This window comes from Camelina sativa, chromosome 11, assembly GCF_000633955.1.
Source record: "Camelina sativa cultivar DH55 chromosome 11, Cs, whole genome shotgun sequence".
NCBI lineage: Eukaryota > Viridiplantae > Streptophyta > Magnoliopsida > Brassicales > Brassicaceae > Camelina > Camelina sativa.
Genome location: NC_025695.1, coordinates 29,931,624 through 29,947,613, shown reverse-complemented (window position 1 = coordinate 29,947,613; position 15,990 = coordinate 29,931,624). Strand labels below are relative to the sequence as shown.

Here is a 15,990-nt window from a genome sequence, read left to right as displayed (position 1 = left end):
CCAGGTATGTCATTCAGCTCTATGGTAACACTATCTGACTCCTCTGAATCAGTGAAAAGCCTTGGCAACAGCCCACATTTTGGAACAAGAGAAGACTGCAGAGAAATATGAAAACCACTATTAACATACATATATATATATATGTGTGTGCTGCTATGAGAACAAAAGTCATTCGAGATATACTCTGTGGAGATGATAAGTGGTGTTGTTGATTCTAACAACGAGATCGTTGGGTGTGTCTGTTATCAAAATCCTGCAGTGTAAATATTTTATTAGAGAAAATGAGATTTGGGAATATAGAGGCACAGAGATGAAGGGAACAACCTTGAAGCATCTTGAGTGTAGAAAGTGTCAGGCTTTGTCCCTATTTTCATGAACTTCATCTTAGACTTCTCTACGTTCAGGAGGAATGAATATATGATGAGAAAGTGATCAAAAAATTTAGGTCAAAGGGGGAAAGAAAGGAAGAGAATTGGAATATAGAAGCTAAAGTTTTGTTATCTGTATTGCTAGATGATACTAATCACACCTGAGACAATCCTGAAAACCAAAAGAGTGAAAATAAAAATAAACTAAAAAGATCAAGCAAAGAGGATGATTGATTTACCATGAAAACTGGTGTGCTCAAAGGTGTTGATATGAGAGAGGAAGAAGGAGAAGAGAGAGAGACGGAGGGATGTGAAAGTGGTAATGATCAAAATGACATAAAGTGTTTAGTGAAATAAATTTCCAAGAGAGAGAGAAAGAGTTGAAGGGAAACAAGGGTCCCGGCCTCATCACTTGTTGCTCCCCGCATGGACTCAGTCTCCAAATGGTGTCTGATATTTATTTCCTTCGTACCTACTTGTTTTGGTTTGAAAATGAAAACCAGAAAATTTGGCTCACTAACCTATCTGTCATCGAAGGTGCAAAGTTAGTGTTACGCAGCGTATTAGTAGCTATAAGTTGGAGTCTCTAACTCTATGGTCTCCTTCGAAGATAAGGTGAAAATTAAGAGAACAGAGAAGATGAAAAGAGATAGTTTGTGTGGTATTAAAAAGGTTGAGGTGGGTAAGTATATCAAGAAAGTATCCACAATCAAAATAAATAAAAAGCCAGACACAAGTGTCCTTCATGCATTCCATCTTTTGCACAAGGAAAACAACTTCTCACCAAACAGAGAGAAAGTGAGAAAACAAAAGTGGGTCATTCATTCACCTTTTTCCCTACTAGAATTGATTGCAAGCGAGTTTACTCTTATGATAAATTACAATGGACCACACTAGGAGTTAGGAGTTGGGATAGGCTTAACTTAAAAGAGAGTTTTAATTTGGTAGCAGCACATATAGCTTCTTTCTTCTTTATAGTATTTTTCATAAAGCAAAGATGCATGGATCCCCAGACAATACCTTCCCACTTCACCCCCACAACTTTAAAGCATCAGAGCCAGATTACCAATTTTTTACAAGTGTTTTACTTGTTGTCCATTTCCCCTATGGAATCTCTGTTTATGTGGGGGAGGAGCAAGTCAACCCACATCATTAGTGTGCTATTTTAATAATGCAAAAAAGGCAAAAGTGATATAGAATGAGAGGAGAGGTATTTGAGTACAAATGTCCTCTTCTGATGGAATTGGTCTGCCTTGAGGAAAGAATTTGTAAGTCAGTAATAGTCAAATCCAATGCACTCAATTTGCAATGGCCCTACTTAGAAACATCCAATTCATAATGAACAGAAAAAAATGCTCCAAAGTTAAACAAAGAGAAGTTTAAGTTAACATACCACAACTTCATTATCAAACACATTCAAAGCTCTCATCCTTTTCTTTTTCTTTTTTAACTGCAAACCTATTAAATAATAATTTGTTTTAGAAGAGACATATGGTAAATCCAAATGCCCACTCCTACAATCAATGAGTCAAGACTCAATTATGCATTTCGTTTAAAATGTATATGACAAGTCATATCTACTAGTATACACCATTAGAGTTTTGATTGTGAGGAAGAAAAATTCCAAAAGAATATACGATACTGGGGTCACCAGACGATCACTACACTTACGAACCACATGAATAAATATTCTATGATCATATTGCCAAAAAAAAAAAAGAATATTCGGTTTTTATCATCTCACCACTTAACCATACCATTCCACTATTTGTTTAGCTTCATGATTTACATCAATGAAAATTCACATCGACTAAAAGAATACACTAAACTAGTAAGAAACAAAAACCACTACAGTACTAAAATCATTTGATTACATTAACCAATTCTACTAGCGTTACATAGAGATTTCAAGAACAATCTTTCAACCAAAACAAATTACCTCTTCAAGGCTTGAGCTAGCTTCTGTAGATTTTTTCACTTCTTCATCTTCTTCTGATTCCTCCTCTCCCTTTTCTCCTTACCAATCCAATTACTCTCAGCAACACCTAATCTCTGCTGCTCCTCTCTACTCTGAGTAACCAACGTTACTTCCTCTGCCCTCTCATCAACGTATCTGACCAACGTTCTCCAGGCCTAACCATGTTCCTTCCCATCAAATCCTGAAATTTCCCGACATACTCATGGTGTAGTCTCTCATAGTAACCTCTGAAAAATACTGTCCTTCTGATACAAGCTTATTCAAGTAAGTCTTCCATTCCTCACAGCTACAGACCTCGATTTCAGCTCGTTGGACTTATCTTCTTCTGCAGGTTTTTCAAGTGCTGATCAACCTTGTAGTAATGTTTCAAAGCATCAAACTCAACCAACTCATCTACACTCAGCTCCGATCCATATCACTCTGAAATCAAAAGCAAACAACAACACACTCAATACTTAGACTAAAGAAACCAAAAACTCATCGAACTATAGTATTCTGCATAGCCATGCTTAGATCTCTATTTGGTTGCTTCAGCCATAGGATAGACAAAGAGGAAACACCATACCAATGCCCTGGAATGGTATGTAGACATTAGAGAAGAAGAAGAAGAAGAAGCTGCGTAAATCTCTCGTGTTCAAAATCAGTCAGTCACCAAACAGGTCGTCGTTATCATCTTCTTCACCAACCCCTCTTGTGCAATCAGTTTCTTCTTTATCTTTAGCTGCTGATTCACTCACAGAAGCCCATGACGTGCCAACAGCCTTGGCAAGTGAGTCACCACCGTAAAGATCATCATAAATCCCTCTTTTTGGACCCCCTTTTTAACAACGTCATAGCGTCCTGGAGTCGATCAGTCACACCTCTGGTTCCTGTAGTAAAAGATTTATCTCCCTTCCCTTGGCCTTTGGGTATCAGTGTGACTTGCACCAGTGATTCATATTTCCCAACGAGACTTCCTTCTTTGACATTAATAGGACCAGGCTCTGTTTCCACGTCAGCTCCATCTGACATCCCAACAACCTCAGCCAGCTCTCCACCTAACTGATCCTTGAAGCTCACTCTCATTTTCTTCATCCTCTTAGCCACACCCGCTTCTTCTGAAACAGCCTTCTCTTTCCTTTTCCCTAACATACAACCCGACTCTCCATCGCTTAAACAGTACCGATTCAACAAAGTATTGTAGGCAACAACGGCTTCCTCATCAGAAGGATCAGGAGGTGGAGGAAGCTTAATCTGATCAGGAGGTGGAGGACGAGTAAAGAGAGCTTCCTTGTTCTTTCTCAAAAGGTAGATTCTTGTGGAAGCAGCAAACCGTAACGATTGACCTACTTCAAGCTCTACAGGATTACTTTTAGTCAACCTCTCATTAGCAACAAACGTACCATGAGCTGATCCCAAGTCAATCACAAAGATGCTACCGTTCTTGTGATGAACAACGGCTGCATGCTGGCGAGAAACAGACTGGTGATCAAGAACAAAGTCACAAGTCTGATGTTGTCTCCCGAAGATGTGTCTTCGTCTAACTAGATGAATGCGATCGAGGATCTGGCCGTCTTTTACAACTTCTAGAGAGTAGACACCGGGACGAGGCTCAATCGCCCAGTCAGGTGGATGCCACGTTGATTGACCAGCTCCAATCTGAGTTTTCTCCGCCAATGGCGCCGCCTCCTTCGGAGACAAATGTTGTTGAACCACTGGAGGAGGATTTGATGACGATACAGAGAAAGGTTGCAAAGTTTGGGACTTTTTAAACCTGTCGAGACCAGATCTTCCATACATTCTCGAATCTCTCTCTAAAAAGCAGCAAGCAAGCACTGCTTTAACACAGGACCAGACTTAGGGTTTCTCAGTTTATCGTTCTTCTGTGTTCTGTCTTCCCCCTTCAGAGATCGATCTACTCAGATAAAATAAATAAATTTATAACCTCAGTCCCTGTATTTTAATGTATTCTCCCAAACATACCCGTGTAAATAATTTTGACTCATGTTTGTGTATTCATGGATTGCTTAAATTTATGATTTTTATGTTGGTCAAGCATCAACAAGAATCTCAAATTGATATAAATGGTGAAATGAAGATCAGAGTCATGAAACAAATATGATTGTAACACAAGAATCAGAGTTATTCCCCCACCCTCTCTGGAATCAGAGCACTTAACAGACGAATTACACAAATCACCCAACGAACGAAGAATCAACAAAAGACATAACAGGGAATTTTATTTATTCAGGGCTGAGACTACTACTTCTGCCTCTTGTAGATCTTTGCCAAGAATGATTTTAGCACTGCTTGGATTGCTTTACTTTCGTGAGCCTCAATCACTCCCGTCAGCTTCTCGTAGCTTTTGCTCTCATACTCCATGAACACCCCCTGTCAAAACCACAGCCAATTAGCAAAATGTTTGATTGTGTATTTATAGAGCATAATACCTCTCATGTTTATCACTAGTTTCAAACCTCAAGATCAAGCTCTTTGTAGAGATCCTTCACTTTAGCAACGTTTGATGGGTCGGGTTTACCATAGTTCTCCTACGAATCCAGAACAAGAAAAATATGTTTCAGGTTCCAAATACGATACAAACCTTATGATAAAAGATATATGCCTCTTACATATAATGTCTTGGTTTGTTCTTCGCTGCAGCGTTCCAATGCCTTAACCACCAACCACGAGCATTTGAAATCTTCTATATCTGTTCCTATCTGCATTATAAAACAACCAATATGCTGCATCAAGTGAAGCACAGTAATACATTCAGATCAGCCTGAGAAACCAAGTGTTAGCACGAGTGAAAACCTTGCCAAGCGTCTCCGGATCAGCGAAACAATCCAGATAATCATCCTACACAAAAGAACGGATATCAGAGTCCCGGCATTACCCTTATCATATAGCTCTCATGAATACTTAACAGCAAACTAGTACCTGCACTTGGAAGTAGATTCCCATGTCAACAAGAACATTCTTCACATCAACATGCTTTTCCAAATTTTCACCCGCCATAAGCAGTGCACAAGCAACCTGAGTGGAAAAAAAACAAAGCTTGTCACGGGATCTACAATTGCAATTATGGGAATAGCATGATTGCTCTATACTCTGAGCCCAGGTATGAGAGTATGACTAGGGAGGGAGAAAATTCATACTCACAGGGAGATAAAATGAGTAATAAGCCGTTTTGTACTGGACAATACGCCGGTGGCTACATTTTGAAAACCATTTCATCAGGTCAGAACCCTTACTGACTTTCATCTCAACAACCATCAGAACAAACCATTTATATAATGCTCACACTTGACTCACATAGACAATGAGTACTTGGACAAATCCTTTTCGCCTTCAAAGGTCGTGATCAAATCTATCATCTGGCCACAAGCTGTTTGCAACTCAACCTAGACAGACAGCAAAAGGAATAGACTGAGGAAAATATTTCGAATACTTTACAGTTTGGGAAAGAGTGTANCATAGTAAGGCTTGTCCCGGAAGTGCTTTTTGAGAATCCTGTGGATGTGATTGCGAAGTAGAATCCCATCGTTGATGGCAACCATACCAACCTGTAACATTGTGTTAAGTTCTATAAGCTACACGTGCAAGTACTCTGGCGGACTTAAAACCTTTGCAGCGTGAGAAAATAATACGAAAACATTACCTGAGGGACCCTGAACCAGCAAGGTTGACCACGGCGGGTGACAGAGTTATCCATAATGTCATCAAGCACAAGGAAATAAGCTTGAAGCTGCAAAGATGATGAACATGAGTGATAGAGACATAAAGGAGGGTATTTATCAATCTATCCATCGAAGAGATATTCAAACCAAAAAGGGAATAGAATCTTTTTCTTCTTCTTATACCCATTCGATGCACCAACCGAGAGCAGACGAGAGGAAAACCTCTTGCTCAGTCAAATCTTTGCCTTCCTTCAAAAGTTTGAAGCTGTCAACAACGGAGAGACCACGATTGAGTTTCCCTGGAGAAGAGGAAGAAGTAAAGTGTGAGAACTGAAGAAAAAGAATCGATGAAAACGAGAGAGAGAGGCTCTGTTAGCTAAAACCTCACCTCCACGTACATTGTAGTCCAGCATCTACAAGGAAAGAGAGAATATCTAATAAGGGGATCGGATAAAGGATCAATCTGATTCTGATGAGATAAGGGGAAGAGTACATACCCGTTCAACCCAGAGACGAGATTCATCGGTGAATTCGAAGGCAGGGTCATTAAGGAGGTCGGACTTGAGAACGGAATAAACGTTGAGAAACGTTGACTTGAGATCGGCCATTGAATAAGAAGGAGAAGAGCTTTGGATATGACGACGATAGAGACTGCTCCCACGAGGCCTCAGATGCAAATGTAAACGAAGAGCCTTTATTGTCTTCCCCAGATTCCTACAACAACTACTCCAACTCACACTCATTCGTCCTTTTTCCAACCAAACACCCCTTCTGTTTCTTCCTTATTTACTACTTTTGCCATCCATCATCCATCCTTTTCCTTCCTACCCCCAACAAATCGGACTGACTTGCTCTCCCAGTTTCACATTTGTCATGTTGAGCCAAAGAAACAGAGATATAATAGATATAGTTTTCTTTTTCTATTATTTTTTATCTGTATTTCATTTATGGTAATGGGCCATAATAAAGATTGGGTTTATAAGCCTTTTTCGGTAGAACGGTGTAGTATGCGATTCTGGGAAAGGGGAAGAAGAAGAAATGAAATCACTCTCTTTATCACAAGACTCATAAGAGATACAAAGCTCTCATGGTAACTCATTGTTGCAAGTAAAGAGACAGAGAGAGGAGAGATCATATCTTACATAGACTAGGTATGTTATTGTTTCACTGTGTCCATTAGTCTTCACCAAAGTATTTTTCTTCAGCGTCAAGGCCAATCTCTCGAAGCCAATGATCATCAAGAGTCTCGTCATTGTCTATCTTTGTGTAATCCAAATGTTGATGGTCTTCTCCCGATAAGAACTTCTGTTGCATGATTGATGTGAACTGATCCATCATATCTTGCATCTCCTCTGGAGGTAAGACTGTTGCCTTGTTATTGTTATGTTCTCTATCATGCAATGCTCCATTGCCATCCGTAACCTGAAAACATTCGACAAGCAAAGATGTGAACAAGGGTTTTGCAACACAACAAAATGAAAAATGAGATGTTTGTGATTTTGGAACCAACACATAGCAAAGAAAAAAAAAAAACAAATTACCTCTTCAAGTCTTGAGCTAGCTTCTGTAGGATGCTTCGCTTCTTCATCTTCTTCTGATTCCTCCTCCTCCTCCTCTTCTTCTTCTTCTTCTTCTTCTGATTCTTCCATCTTCTCATTGCCAACCCAATCACTCTCTGCAACACCTAACCTCTGCTGCTCCTCTCTAATCCGAGTAACCAACGTAGCTTCCTCTGCCCGTCTCATCAACGTCTCTGACCAACGCTCTCCAGGCCTAGCCATGTTCCTTCCCATCACATCCTGAAATTTCCCGACGTACTCGTGGTGTAGATACGGCTCCCTATCTCTCATAGCATCCTCAGAGAAATACTGTCCTTCTGATACAAGTTTATTCAAGTAAGCCAACCTTCTATTCCTTACAGCTACAGACCTCGATTTAAGCTCTTCTGAGGTCGGACTTATCTTCTTCCGCAGGTTTTTCAAGTGCCAATCAACCTCGTAGTCATGTTTCAAATCATCAAACTCAAGCAGTTCATCTACCTTAAGCTCTGATCCATATCGTTCTGAAGCAAAACAAACAAGCAAGTTTCAGTTCCCAAAATCTAATTTTAATCTCAAAAACGCTCTACACACTCAATGCTTAGATAAATAATGAAGCTAAAACTCATCGTCCTATAAGATTTTTAAATAGCCATGACGAAATTGGAAATAGAATCAATAGTATCACCACGATTTCAAAGAATCAAACTCAAGAAACTCATCTATTATAACCATAACGCTCTTAATCGGGGGGAAAAAAAAATTGCGATAGGGTTTTAAGTCTAAAACAGCAGTACCACAGTTTGATACTTAGATGACTACGAAGGCAAAACTCATATATAATCATAAATTTCCACGCATCCCTGAAAAATATAGAAATAGGATGGAGAATTTGAACACGGTTACGGTTGTGGAACTTACCGAGAAAAACGGCGGGATCACGACGGAGGAGGATGGATTTGCGTTGGTCGGACGACGCGGCGGTAGTTTGGACGGCGCGTGGGAAGTAGAGGTTCTCGAGAGACGAAAGCCTCGCCGTGATTTCTTCCGCCGCCGTGTCTTTCATTGTTATTCCTTCCATCTTCTTCTTCTTCTTCTCTCCCAAATTCCCAATGCTTTTCTCGGACCGACCCGAATGCTGTAAAATAGACTCGACCGACCCGAATGCTGTTAATAGACTCATTCACGTGCTTGTCACGTGAGAAGACTTTTGGCGGTATTCATTTGGCACCTAAACAAATTAAGCCTGTTGGGCTTTCTTGGGCCTTTCTTCCCAATCTTATTACTAATCTCTCTTTTCGGTTTATTTTCGATGATCTGCAAAATCCAAATTTATTATCGAATCGGTTAGATGCAATTTCAGTTGGTTTATCAGTTTAGGTTCGGTTCTGTTTTGTAAATTAAAAAAATGTACCTTAAATTGATTATAAATTTTATTTTATTAATATGAATGAGATCAATAATATTTTAAATATTTATAACATTTAAATTTGAAAAATCAAGAAATTTTATCGGCTACACTAAATTTAGGTGTTGTTTCGTTGGATATCAATTTTAGTTTTACCAGCTCAAGATTTTCTTAACTTTTCAATGAATGAATAAATTGATTTATAAGGAAATTTCTTCTGTTTAAGCATTTCAATTTCATTCTTTGTTACATGAACAAATACATTAAAAAAATTATGAGCAAAATCAAATCTTTAATCAGAAATTGTGATTCTGTATTAATCTTTCGTAGACAACTTAATATTCAAAACTGTTAAGAAAGAGAGCCAAAAGCAATGCATTACATGAAATTGAAACCCTATAGACTAAAATTCCAAGGAAATAAAGCTCTCGATCCTGCTACATAACATTTTTTGGAATCAATCTTGTTCTTGTTCTTGGTCCAACTTGCTACATAACTTTCCCTTGTTTCTTCAAGTTGCAATCTCGTCCACCTCCGAGTGAAAGACAAAACTCGGAAACGTCGTTGTTATATCCCTAAAATTTGAGTTTTCAGTCCTCAAATTTTGGAAACGGCAACAAAATAGATCATAGTATCATCATATCAAGGAGACATACCTGAGATACGGAAGAGTCATGATTTTAAGCAAAGATGGGTTTTTGATAACGAAATTGCTCCATTCTGTCTTATCAATCTTTCCATCCCGATCCACATCTGCGTCCTCAAATGTCTGTTCACAAAAAGGAAAAGACTCAAGTTTTCTGTAAGAGTCTTTGTTTTCATAAGTAATCAAAGTTGTTATAGACAAAGAAGTAAACCTGATCAAGTATCATCTCTATAGTATCATCAGCCAGTTTCATTTCAGATTCGCAGAGAAGGGCAATCAGCATTTGCTTCACCTGCCAAAATGGCATACACAAATATGATTTCCTATAAATGATGCACTAAAAAGCTTTTAAAAAGTCTTTGAAACTCAATATGTTGAAACATAGATCGTTTTGGATTGAGATGTGAAGATACTGGACAATTTTTTACCTCTTGGCGCTCAATGAAGCCTGTGCAATCCATGTCGTAAAGCCTAAAGGTAACTGAGATAATAAATACAGACCAACGTGAATAAAAATAACAAGAAGGCTTTTAGAGAATCGACGACAGATGTAAACTCGTTTATGGGTCAACTTACAGTCTGTTTTCTCCTCTAGAGAAGCATTAGGATGGAAAACATTGAGTGATCTCACAAAGTCTCCAAAATCAATGACGCCTTTTCGTTTCACATCAAACAAATCAAATATCTGCAAAAGTGGGCATCACCATTTAGTACATCTATAGAAGCAAACTTTAAGGTTAACTACAAAGTTATTAAGGTCAGAGAAACTAAAGAGTTACCCTATTGGCAAACAAATTTTCCTTCTTTCTGTTCTTGAACAAAGCAAGTTGAAACTCTTCCTGCATTACATACAAGTTGGTCGAGAAATAAGTAACAATATCCAAAAGTGGGCCAAGGAAACTTCAATCTTCAAAACCAAACAAAGATATTAAAAAGAATTAAAATTCAAGTCAACTATCAACACAGAGACTTGATGAGCAATAAGGATCCCACAGCTCAGCATGGAGATTCAATAATTACAGAATTAAAAATTGGAAAAAGTCAAGAAAGTTGACTATGGCATATGGATAATAGTGCAATGAATATATCATGTCACTGTACAGTACATCACGATTTCAAGATTCTCACATGAGGTGCGAAATAATCAAAGGCTATCTATCGATTATGAATACCTTGTTTATCAAGCCATCGTCCACAACGGAGCTGCTTATGCTCTTGAACAGTTCATACAATGCTTCAACTTCACTTACACTAACTAGAAAAAAACAAAGAGATATGATAAGCAACTCTGTGATATTAAAATATCAAGATCGTGTCAATTCGTAAAACAAAATGTCTATTGCAGCAATAAACAATGGAAAAGAGACGCTTCTTAAAAACTTTCACAAACCAAGATTCAATTCCAAAGTGGAAGTAAACTAGTGTTGATCCAAGAAACTATTGAAATATCATTATGTGATGACACAAGAAACAATCTATGAGTTGTACAAACCATTAAAGGAAGGCAAAAACAGACTCTCATATCAGCAAAACAATGACAAAAGAACGATCTCTAAGCTTTCATGCTCTTGAAGACTTAAGCAAAGGAATAGAAAAACGAAACGTATAGTGCAAGTAAACTTACAAGCAGTCTCAGAAGCTAGCTTCACAGGGTTCTCGTGTCCTGGGAATTCTCTCGAAACGGTGGAATGGAAACAACCCATTTAACAGAATTTTGAGTAGTAAACACCAAAAAGAAGAAGAAGCTTGCTTAATGTTGAACAGAATCGCTAGTTCTATAATTTTTGAGAATGTAAAAAAGCTTGATCTCTGGTTTTAGTTGCCATCATCATAACCATCCTTAGAATCTGCAAACTTATTCAAGGGGGAAAAAAAAACAGAACCTGATGAACACGATGATTAATCATTGGAGAATTATAAAAACCCTAGAAGAACGAAAAAAAAAAAAAAGTAGCAGCGATGCGGCAATCGAATCGAATGAGATACAAAAATTTCAAATCAGATTAACAAAAATAAAATTTGAATAGTAATCGGAAATTAAACAGGTAATGTAGGCGCGGCTCGAGAATCTCCGAACCCAGAAATTAAACGATTAAATCCAAGAAAAAAAAAAAGAAGAAGAGAAGAATCGAATAGAGCACTTACCAGTTACCACCGAGAGAACGGGCTCGCCGGCTCGGTGACAGAGAGAAAGGAAGGGATTTTGATTTTTGAGAAACGAGAGAGTCAGAGAGAGAGAGACGAAGGAGAAGAGGATCTGTGACGATGGTAAGATGAATGGATCGGACGGTTGAGATTAACTTCAGACTTTGCTGGGCTTTTTTTTTTTGTTCTTCAGAGGCCGGTTGTGAAAATTCTGAAGAGAGTTTTTTTTATAAATAAGATGAGCGTCGCACGTGTGAATGTATGTACGCGTGTGAATCATTTTCAATCCTTGTTGTAATTTTTTTTACCTCTTTTTTTCTACCTACCCCATTTTTTATTACAGTGTGGGAACAAAAAAAAATCATAATTGTTGTTTGACATTTTTACTTTTGAACTTTTAAGTTTCCTTTTTTTATTGGTTAACAAACTAATCATTTTTACAAGTTTTCTTAAAGTTATGTAATATTTTAATGTGTATTTTTCACAGTAGAATTTTTTGTTTATAATATAAACTTATATTTGTAAAAAAAGTTATCTTGATAATATAAACTTTAAGAATTCTATATTCCTTCTTCTATGTCACTTTTCAAAAATACTATTTCATAGTGTCCATTTTCAAAAATACCCCTTTTTGATATATAAAATGATTAAATTATAAACCCTAAGTCCTAAATACTAAATCCTACCTCCTAAAAATTATACATTAAATATAAAATAGAAAACCCAAACCAAAAAAAAAAATTTAAGAATTAATTTAACATATTGTAATTATGTAAAAAAAGGTAAAAATGAAAATGTTCAAAACAAAAGGTATTTTTGAAAATGGGTATCCCAAAAAAGGTATTTATAACAAATTCTCAATCTTTCTTTTTTGACACTCCTAATTCTAAATGTGCAATTATAATATTAAATTGTTAAGTTACATGTATTTTAGATTAAATCTAAAATACTAAAAAATAAAATCTATTTTTTATATAAAATTAGAAAGCCTAAAAATCTAACATCACTATTTGTAAAAAAAAATTGTTTTATTAGCTTTGGAAAAGTATAAGGAATTTGAGAATTCAACTATCTATCACATCTATCTTAACATTTTTGAAGTACATTTTTGTGTCATCTTTTTTTATTTTTGTATCCAAACAAGTTCCAACTAAATTCTCTACAATCCTTACAACCAAACACAATCATTTCCTTATTTTCAAATTTCCTAAAATCTATCTACCTAATTTAAATCACTATCTATCTTAACATTTTTGAAGTACATTTTTGTGTCATCCTCTCTTATCTTTGTATCCAAACAAGTCTCAACTAAATTCTCTACAATCTTTACAACCAAACACAATCATTTCTTTATTTGATAATATTAATTTTCTAAAATATATCTATCTAATTTAAATCAATATGTTAGATTAAAATATAATTCTCCTTTCATTTTTATTTAATCTTATATTTAATTATTTTAATTACTATTTAATACATAAAGTTAATTAAATTTTAGATTTTTTTCAGCATATAATGTGATTTGAATTTTTATAAACGGATATATATTAAAAATTGTCTTAGGATATTTGTAACCAAACAAGTATATCCACATATAGAGCTCGAAATACATTTTTGGAGTACAATAGGCTGCCATCACTTTTTGCCAACTTCGGGTCGGGTTTTTAACTAAAATTATAACCGATTCAATTATTCGGATCCTCCTTAAGATTGCTGAATATTTTGGGCCGGTTTTTAATCCATAGCATACTTATGTACATCCAATTAATGCCAATTAATGCCCATTGTATCTTAGGAAAGATCTAATTTGCATGCGGAATTTTTAGGACCGAGTTTGACAAAAAGAATTGATAACCCAAATTATGTAATCACATCCTCTTAATCACATCCCTATAATATAGCAACTAATTCAAGATGAATACATCTACGGAAATATCTAATTTGCGTTTAATAAACGATTACATATTTGGTAAGATCTTATTAGCTTTAAAATTACACTATTAATCCAATAATATCAACTGAGAATCATAATAAGAATATGCTAGATCAGTCATTCCTAAATCATAACTAATAAATCGTAAAATGTATATTCTCAACTTGCGAATCAAGAGTTTCTACAAAACTCTACTTACAACCGTTAACAGTATATATCTCAACAAAATAATAGACTCGTGGTGTACCACAGAGTAAAACCTAGTGTTAGATTAATATATAATTCTCCTTTCACTTTTATTTAATCTTATATTTAATAATTTGAATTACTAATTAATATATAAATTTAATAAAATTATGGATTTTTTCAGCATATGATGTGATTTGAATTTTTATAAATGAATATATATTTAAAATCGATCACCTTTGATAACCAATATGAATATAAATTTAATTTTCATAATTTGGTGTTACACGGATAATTTGTCATTTCATCGGGTCGGGTTTTTTGTTTATTCAAAACTGATTACAAAGATCGGATCATTTCAAATATATGTGCTTTAATTTCTTCGAAACATTAATTAGAGATTGCCAAATAAGTATATAGCAACTAATTACATTTGCACATATATATCTATCTTACACGTATTACACTTGCAACATCCCTATAATATAGCAACTAATTAAAGACAGTTACATGTTAGGCAATATTTAATAAAAAAATAGATAAATCACATACACATTTTGATAAATTTTTATTCCCAAAATATATACACTATTAACTTCAATATCAATATTAATCAATCATGATGGATACATATATTCTTGATGATGGATTTACATAAATCAAATCCTAACTAGAATCAAGATAAGGATATGCATCAACAATATTCCCTAATCAAAACAAACAAAATCGTAAAACATATATTCTAAACTGAAGTTTTTATCATCTGCATACTGTATATGAATTTCGTCTTTCCATATATGTATACGAATCTGAATTGTAAAGATTTTGTTGTAAAACACTTGGAGTGGATCTTCCATAACCGGCCCATACACGGTCCATACACGGCCCATGTACGTCCAAGACAATAAGGCCCATCGGCCACCTCCTTTGTGCTTAGTCGGTTTAGTCCTAATGTATTAAGGCCTTGTCCTTCACTATATATATGTATGATTATCGAACATAATGATTAATAAGACAAGAGAAAACCTCCTTCGATTTCTCTAGTTTACAACACGTTATCCGCACGACTTATTCTAAAGTCCAACTGAGATAAAACCCTAAAACCCTAAACCGATGCCGCCTTCTACCTTTGTTTGTGGTTATACTTGGCGATCGGTTCCTGTTCGTGATCCATCCGAGTTTGTGGTCAGTTTCTGTCCGGGGTGAGTTCTGTTCGGAGATCCGTTCCTGTTCAAGCCGCAGCTCGAGTTAGAGATTGGTTCTTCCTCCTACCTAGGCCGAGGTTCGTGATCAAAAGAAAAGTAAAACCGAGGCCTTTAGCTCCTGGTTCAAATCCAGTCAACCTCCAAATGGTGGAAGGTAAACAATAATCAAACCCCCTTAAAAACAATGAAATCGAATCTGACCTTAAACCTAATGGAACACCAAAAACCTATAAGCAAGCAATCAACTAACAAAAGCTTAAGATCCCTAAACACTAAAACTTTAAAATTGGATTATGTGAAGTTTAGGATTGCTATATTGCTTGCAAATTGAACCGTTCATATCATAATTAAAATCCAGTTGATTGGTTTTGCTTGATTGTTTCATATGCTGCATGCATCCTTGAGATTAAAATCGAACCTTGCATAGATAAAAACTTGAATCGTTTATTGCTTAAATTGTTTCTGTAAAATCGGCTGCATGAACCCTAAAATCGATTGCATAGATTTGTTCTAGGTTGTTAAAATTATTAGGATAACTTCCAAATCAATTTTAGTAATTATCCTAAAACCTAGAAAATATTTCCTAAAATCTTTCCTAATTAGAATAGGAAATTCAATCTAAGAAAAAGGAAACACTTAATAAAAGGAAATTGTTGCATGCTAGTATCTATTTAGGTTTGTTTGTTTTTCATGCATACCAAAGCCACGAAAATTATGAGTAAAGGCAAGGCATGGTTCGGTCTCAAATACCGTATGGCCTATTAAGTGATTGCATGGTACGGTCTCAAATACCGCATGCTAATGATCGGATGTTTGTTCAGTATTGTGCAGATGGCAAAGCTGAACAACCTCTCCTATACTGCCCTTTAATGCTTCTGGAGACAATTACTTGCAATGGGCTTTGGACACTAAGATCCATTTGAA

The 15,990-nt window shown here is 36.0% G+C and overlaps 4 protein-coding genes and 1 pseudogene across 5 annotated transcripts in view; all 5 read right to left on the bottom strand.

Annotated features, from left to right (window-relative positions):
- LOC104724662 (BTB/POZ domain-containing protein At5g47800-like) overlaps nt 1–1,029 on the bottom strand; it is a 3,523-nt gene extending 2,494 nt beyond the window's left edge. Inside the window, exons 1-4 of the mRNA XM_019232002.1 lie at nt 608–1,029; nt 325–389; nt 184–253; nt 7–95 (exon numbers count right to left, since the gene is read on the bottom strand). Of these exons, the coding sequence (XP_019087547.1) occupies nt 7–95; nt 184–253; nt 325–389; nt 608–610 (227 nt within the window). The 5' untranslated portion in view covers nt 611–1,029. The remainder of the gene's footprint in view (nt 1–6; nt 96–183; nt 254–324; nt 390–607) is intronic.
- On the bottom strand, nt 2,685–4,327 carry LOC104724661 (nuclear inhibitor of protein phosphatase 1-like). The gene is made up of 2 exons (XM_010443202.2): nt 2,912–4,327; nt 2,685–2,766 (listed from the first exon to the last, which is right to left on the bottom strand). Exon 1 carries the CDS (start codon nt 4,123–4,125, stop codon nt 3,139–3,141), a length of 987 nt encoding a protein of 328 aa, XP_010441504.1. The 5' UTR covers nt 4,126–4,327; the 3' UTR covers nt 2,685–2,766; nt 2,912–3,138.
- LOC104724660 lies at nt 4,386–6,770 on the bottom strand (annotated as a pseudogene).
- On the bottom strand, nt 6,791–8,686 carry LOC104724659 (coiled-coil domain-containing protein 97-like). Its single transcript, XM_010443201.2, has 4 exons — nt 8,465–8,686; nt 7,547–8,067; nt 7,148–7,427; nt 6,791–7,020 (listed from the first exon to the last, which is right to left on the bottom strand). Exons 1-3 carry the CDS (start codon nt 8,622–8,624, stop codon nt 7,182–7,184), a joined length of 927 nt encoding a protein of 308 aa, XP_010441503.1. The 5' UTR covers nt 8,625–8,686; the 3' UTR covers nt 6,791–7,020; nt 7,148–7,181.
- Nucleotides 9,239–11,951, bottom strand: LOC104724658 (calcineurin B-like protein 9). Of its 2 annotated transcripts, none has more exons than XM_010443198.2 (9): nt 11,743–11,951; nt 11,222–11,451; nt 10,770–10,852; nt 10,377–10,436; nt 10,174–10,282; nt 10,026–10,078; nt 9,809–9,889; nt 9,608–9,720; nt 9,239–9,526 (listed from the first exon to the last, which is right to left on the bottom strand). In XM_010443198.2, the coding sequence occupies exons 2-9, from the start codon at nt 11,298–11,300 to the stop codon at nt 9,463–9,465; spliced, it is 642 nt and encodes a 213-aa protein (XP_010441500.1). In that variant the 5' UTR covers nt 11,301–11,451; nt 11,743–11,951; the 3' UTR covers nt 9,239–9,462. The 2 variants fall into 2 exon arrangements, with proteins under 2 accessions (XP_010441500.1, XP_010441501.1); XM_010443199.1 differs by having other exon boundaries at nt 11,222–11,444.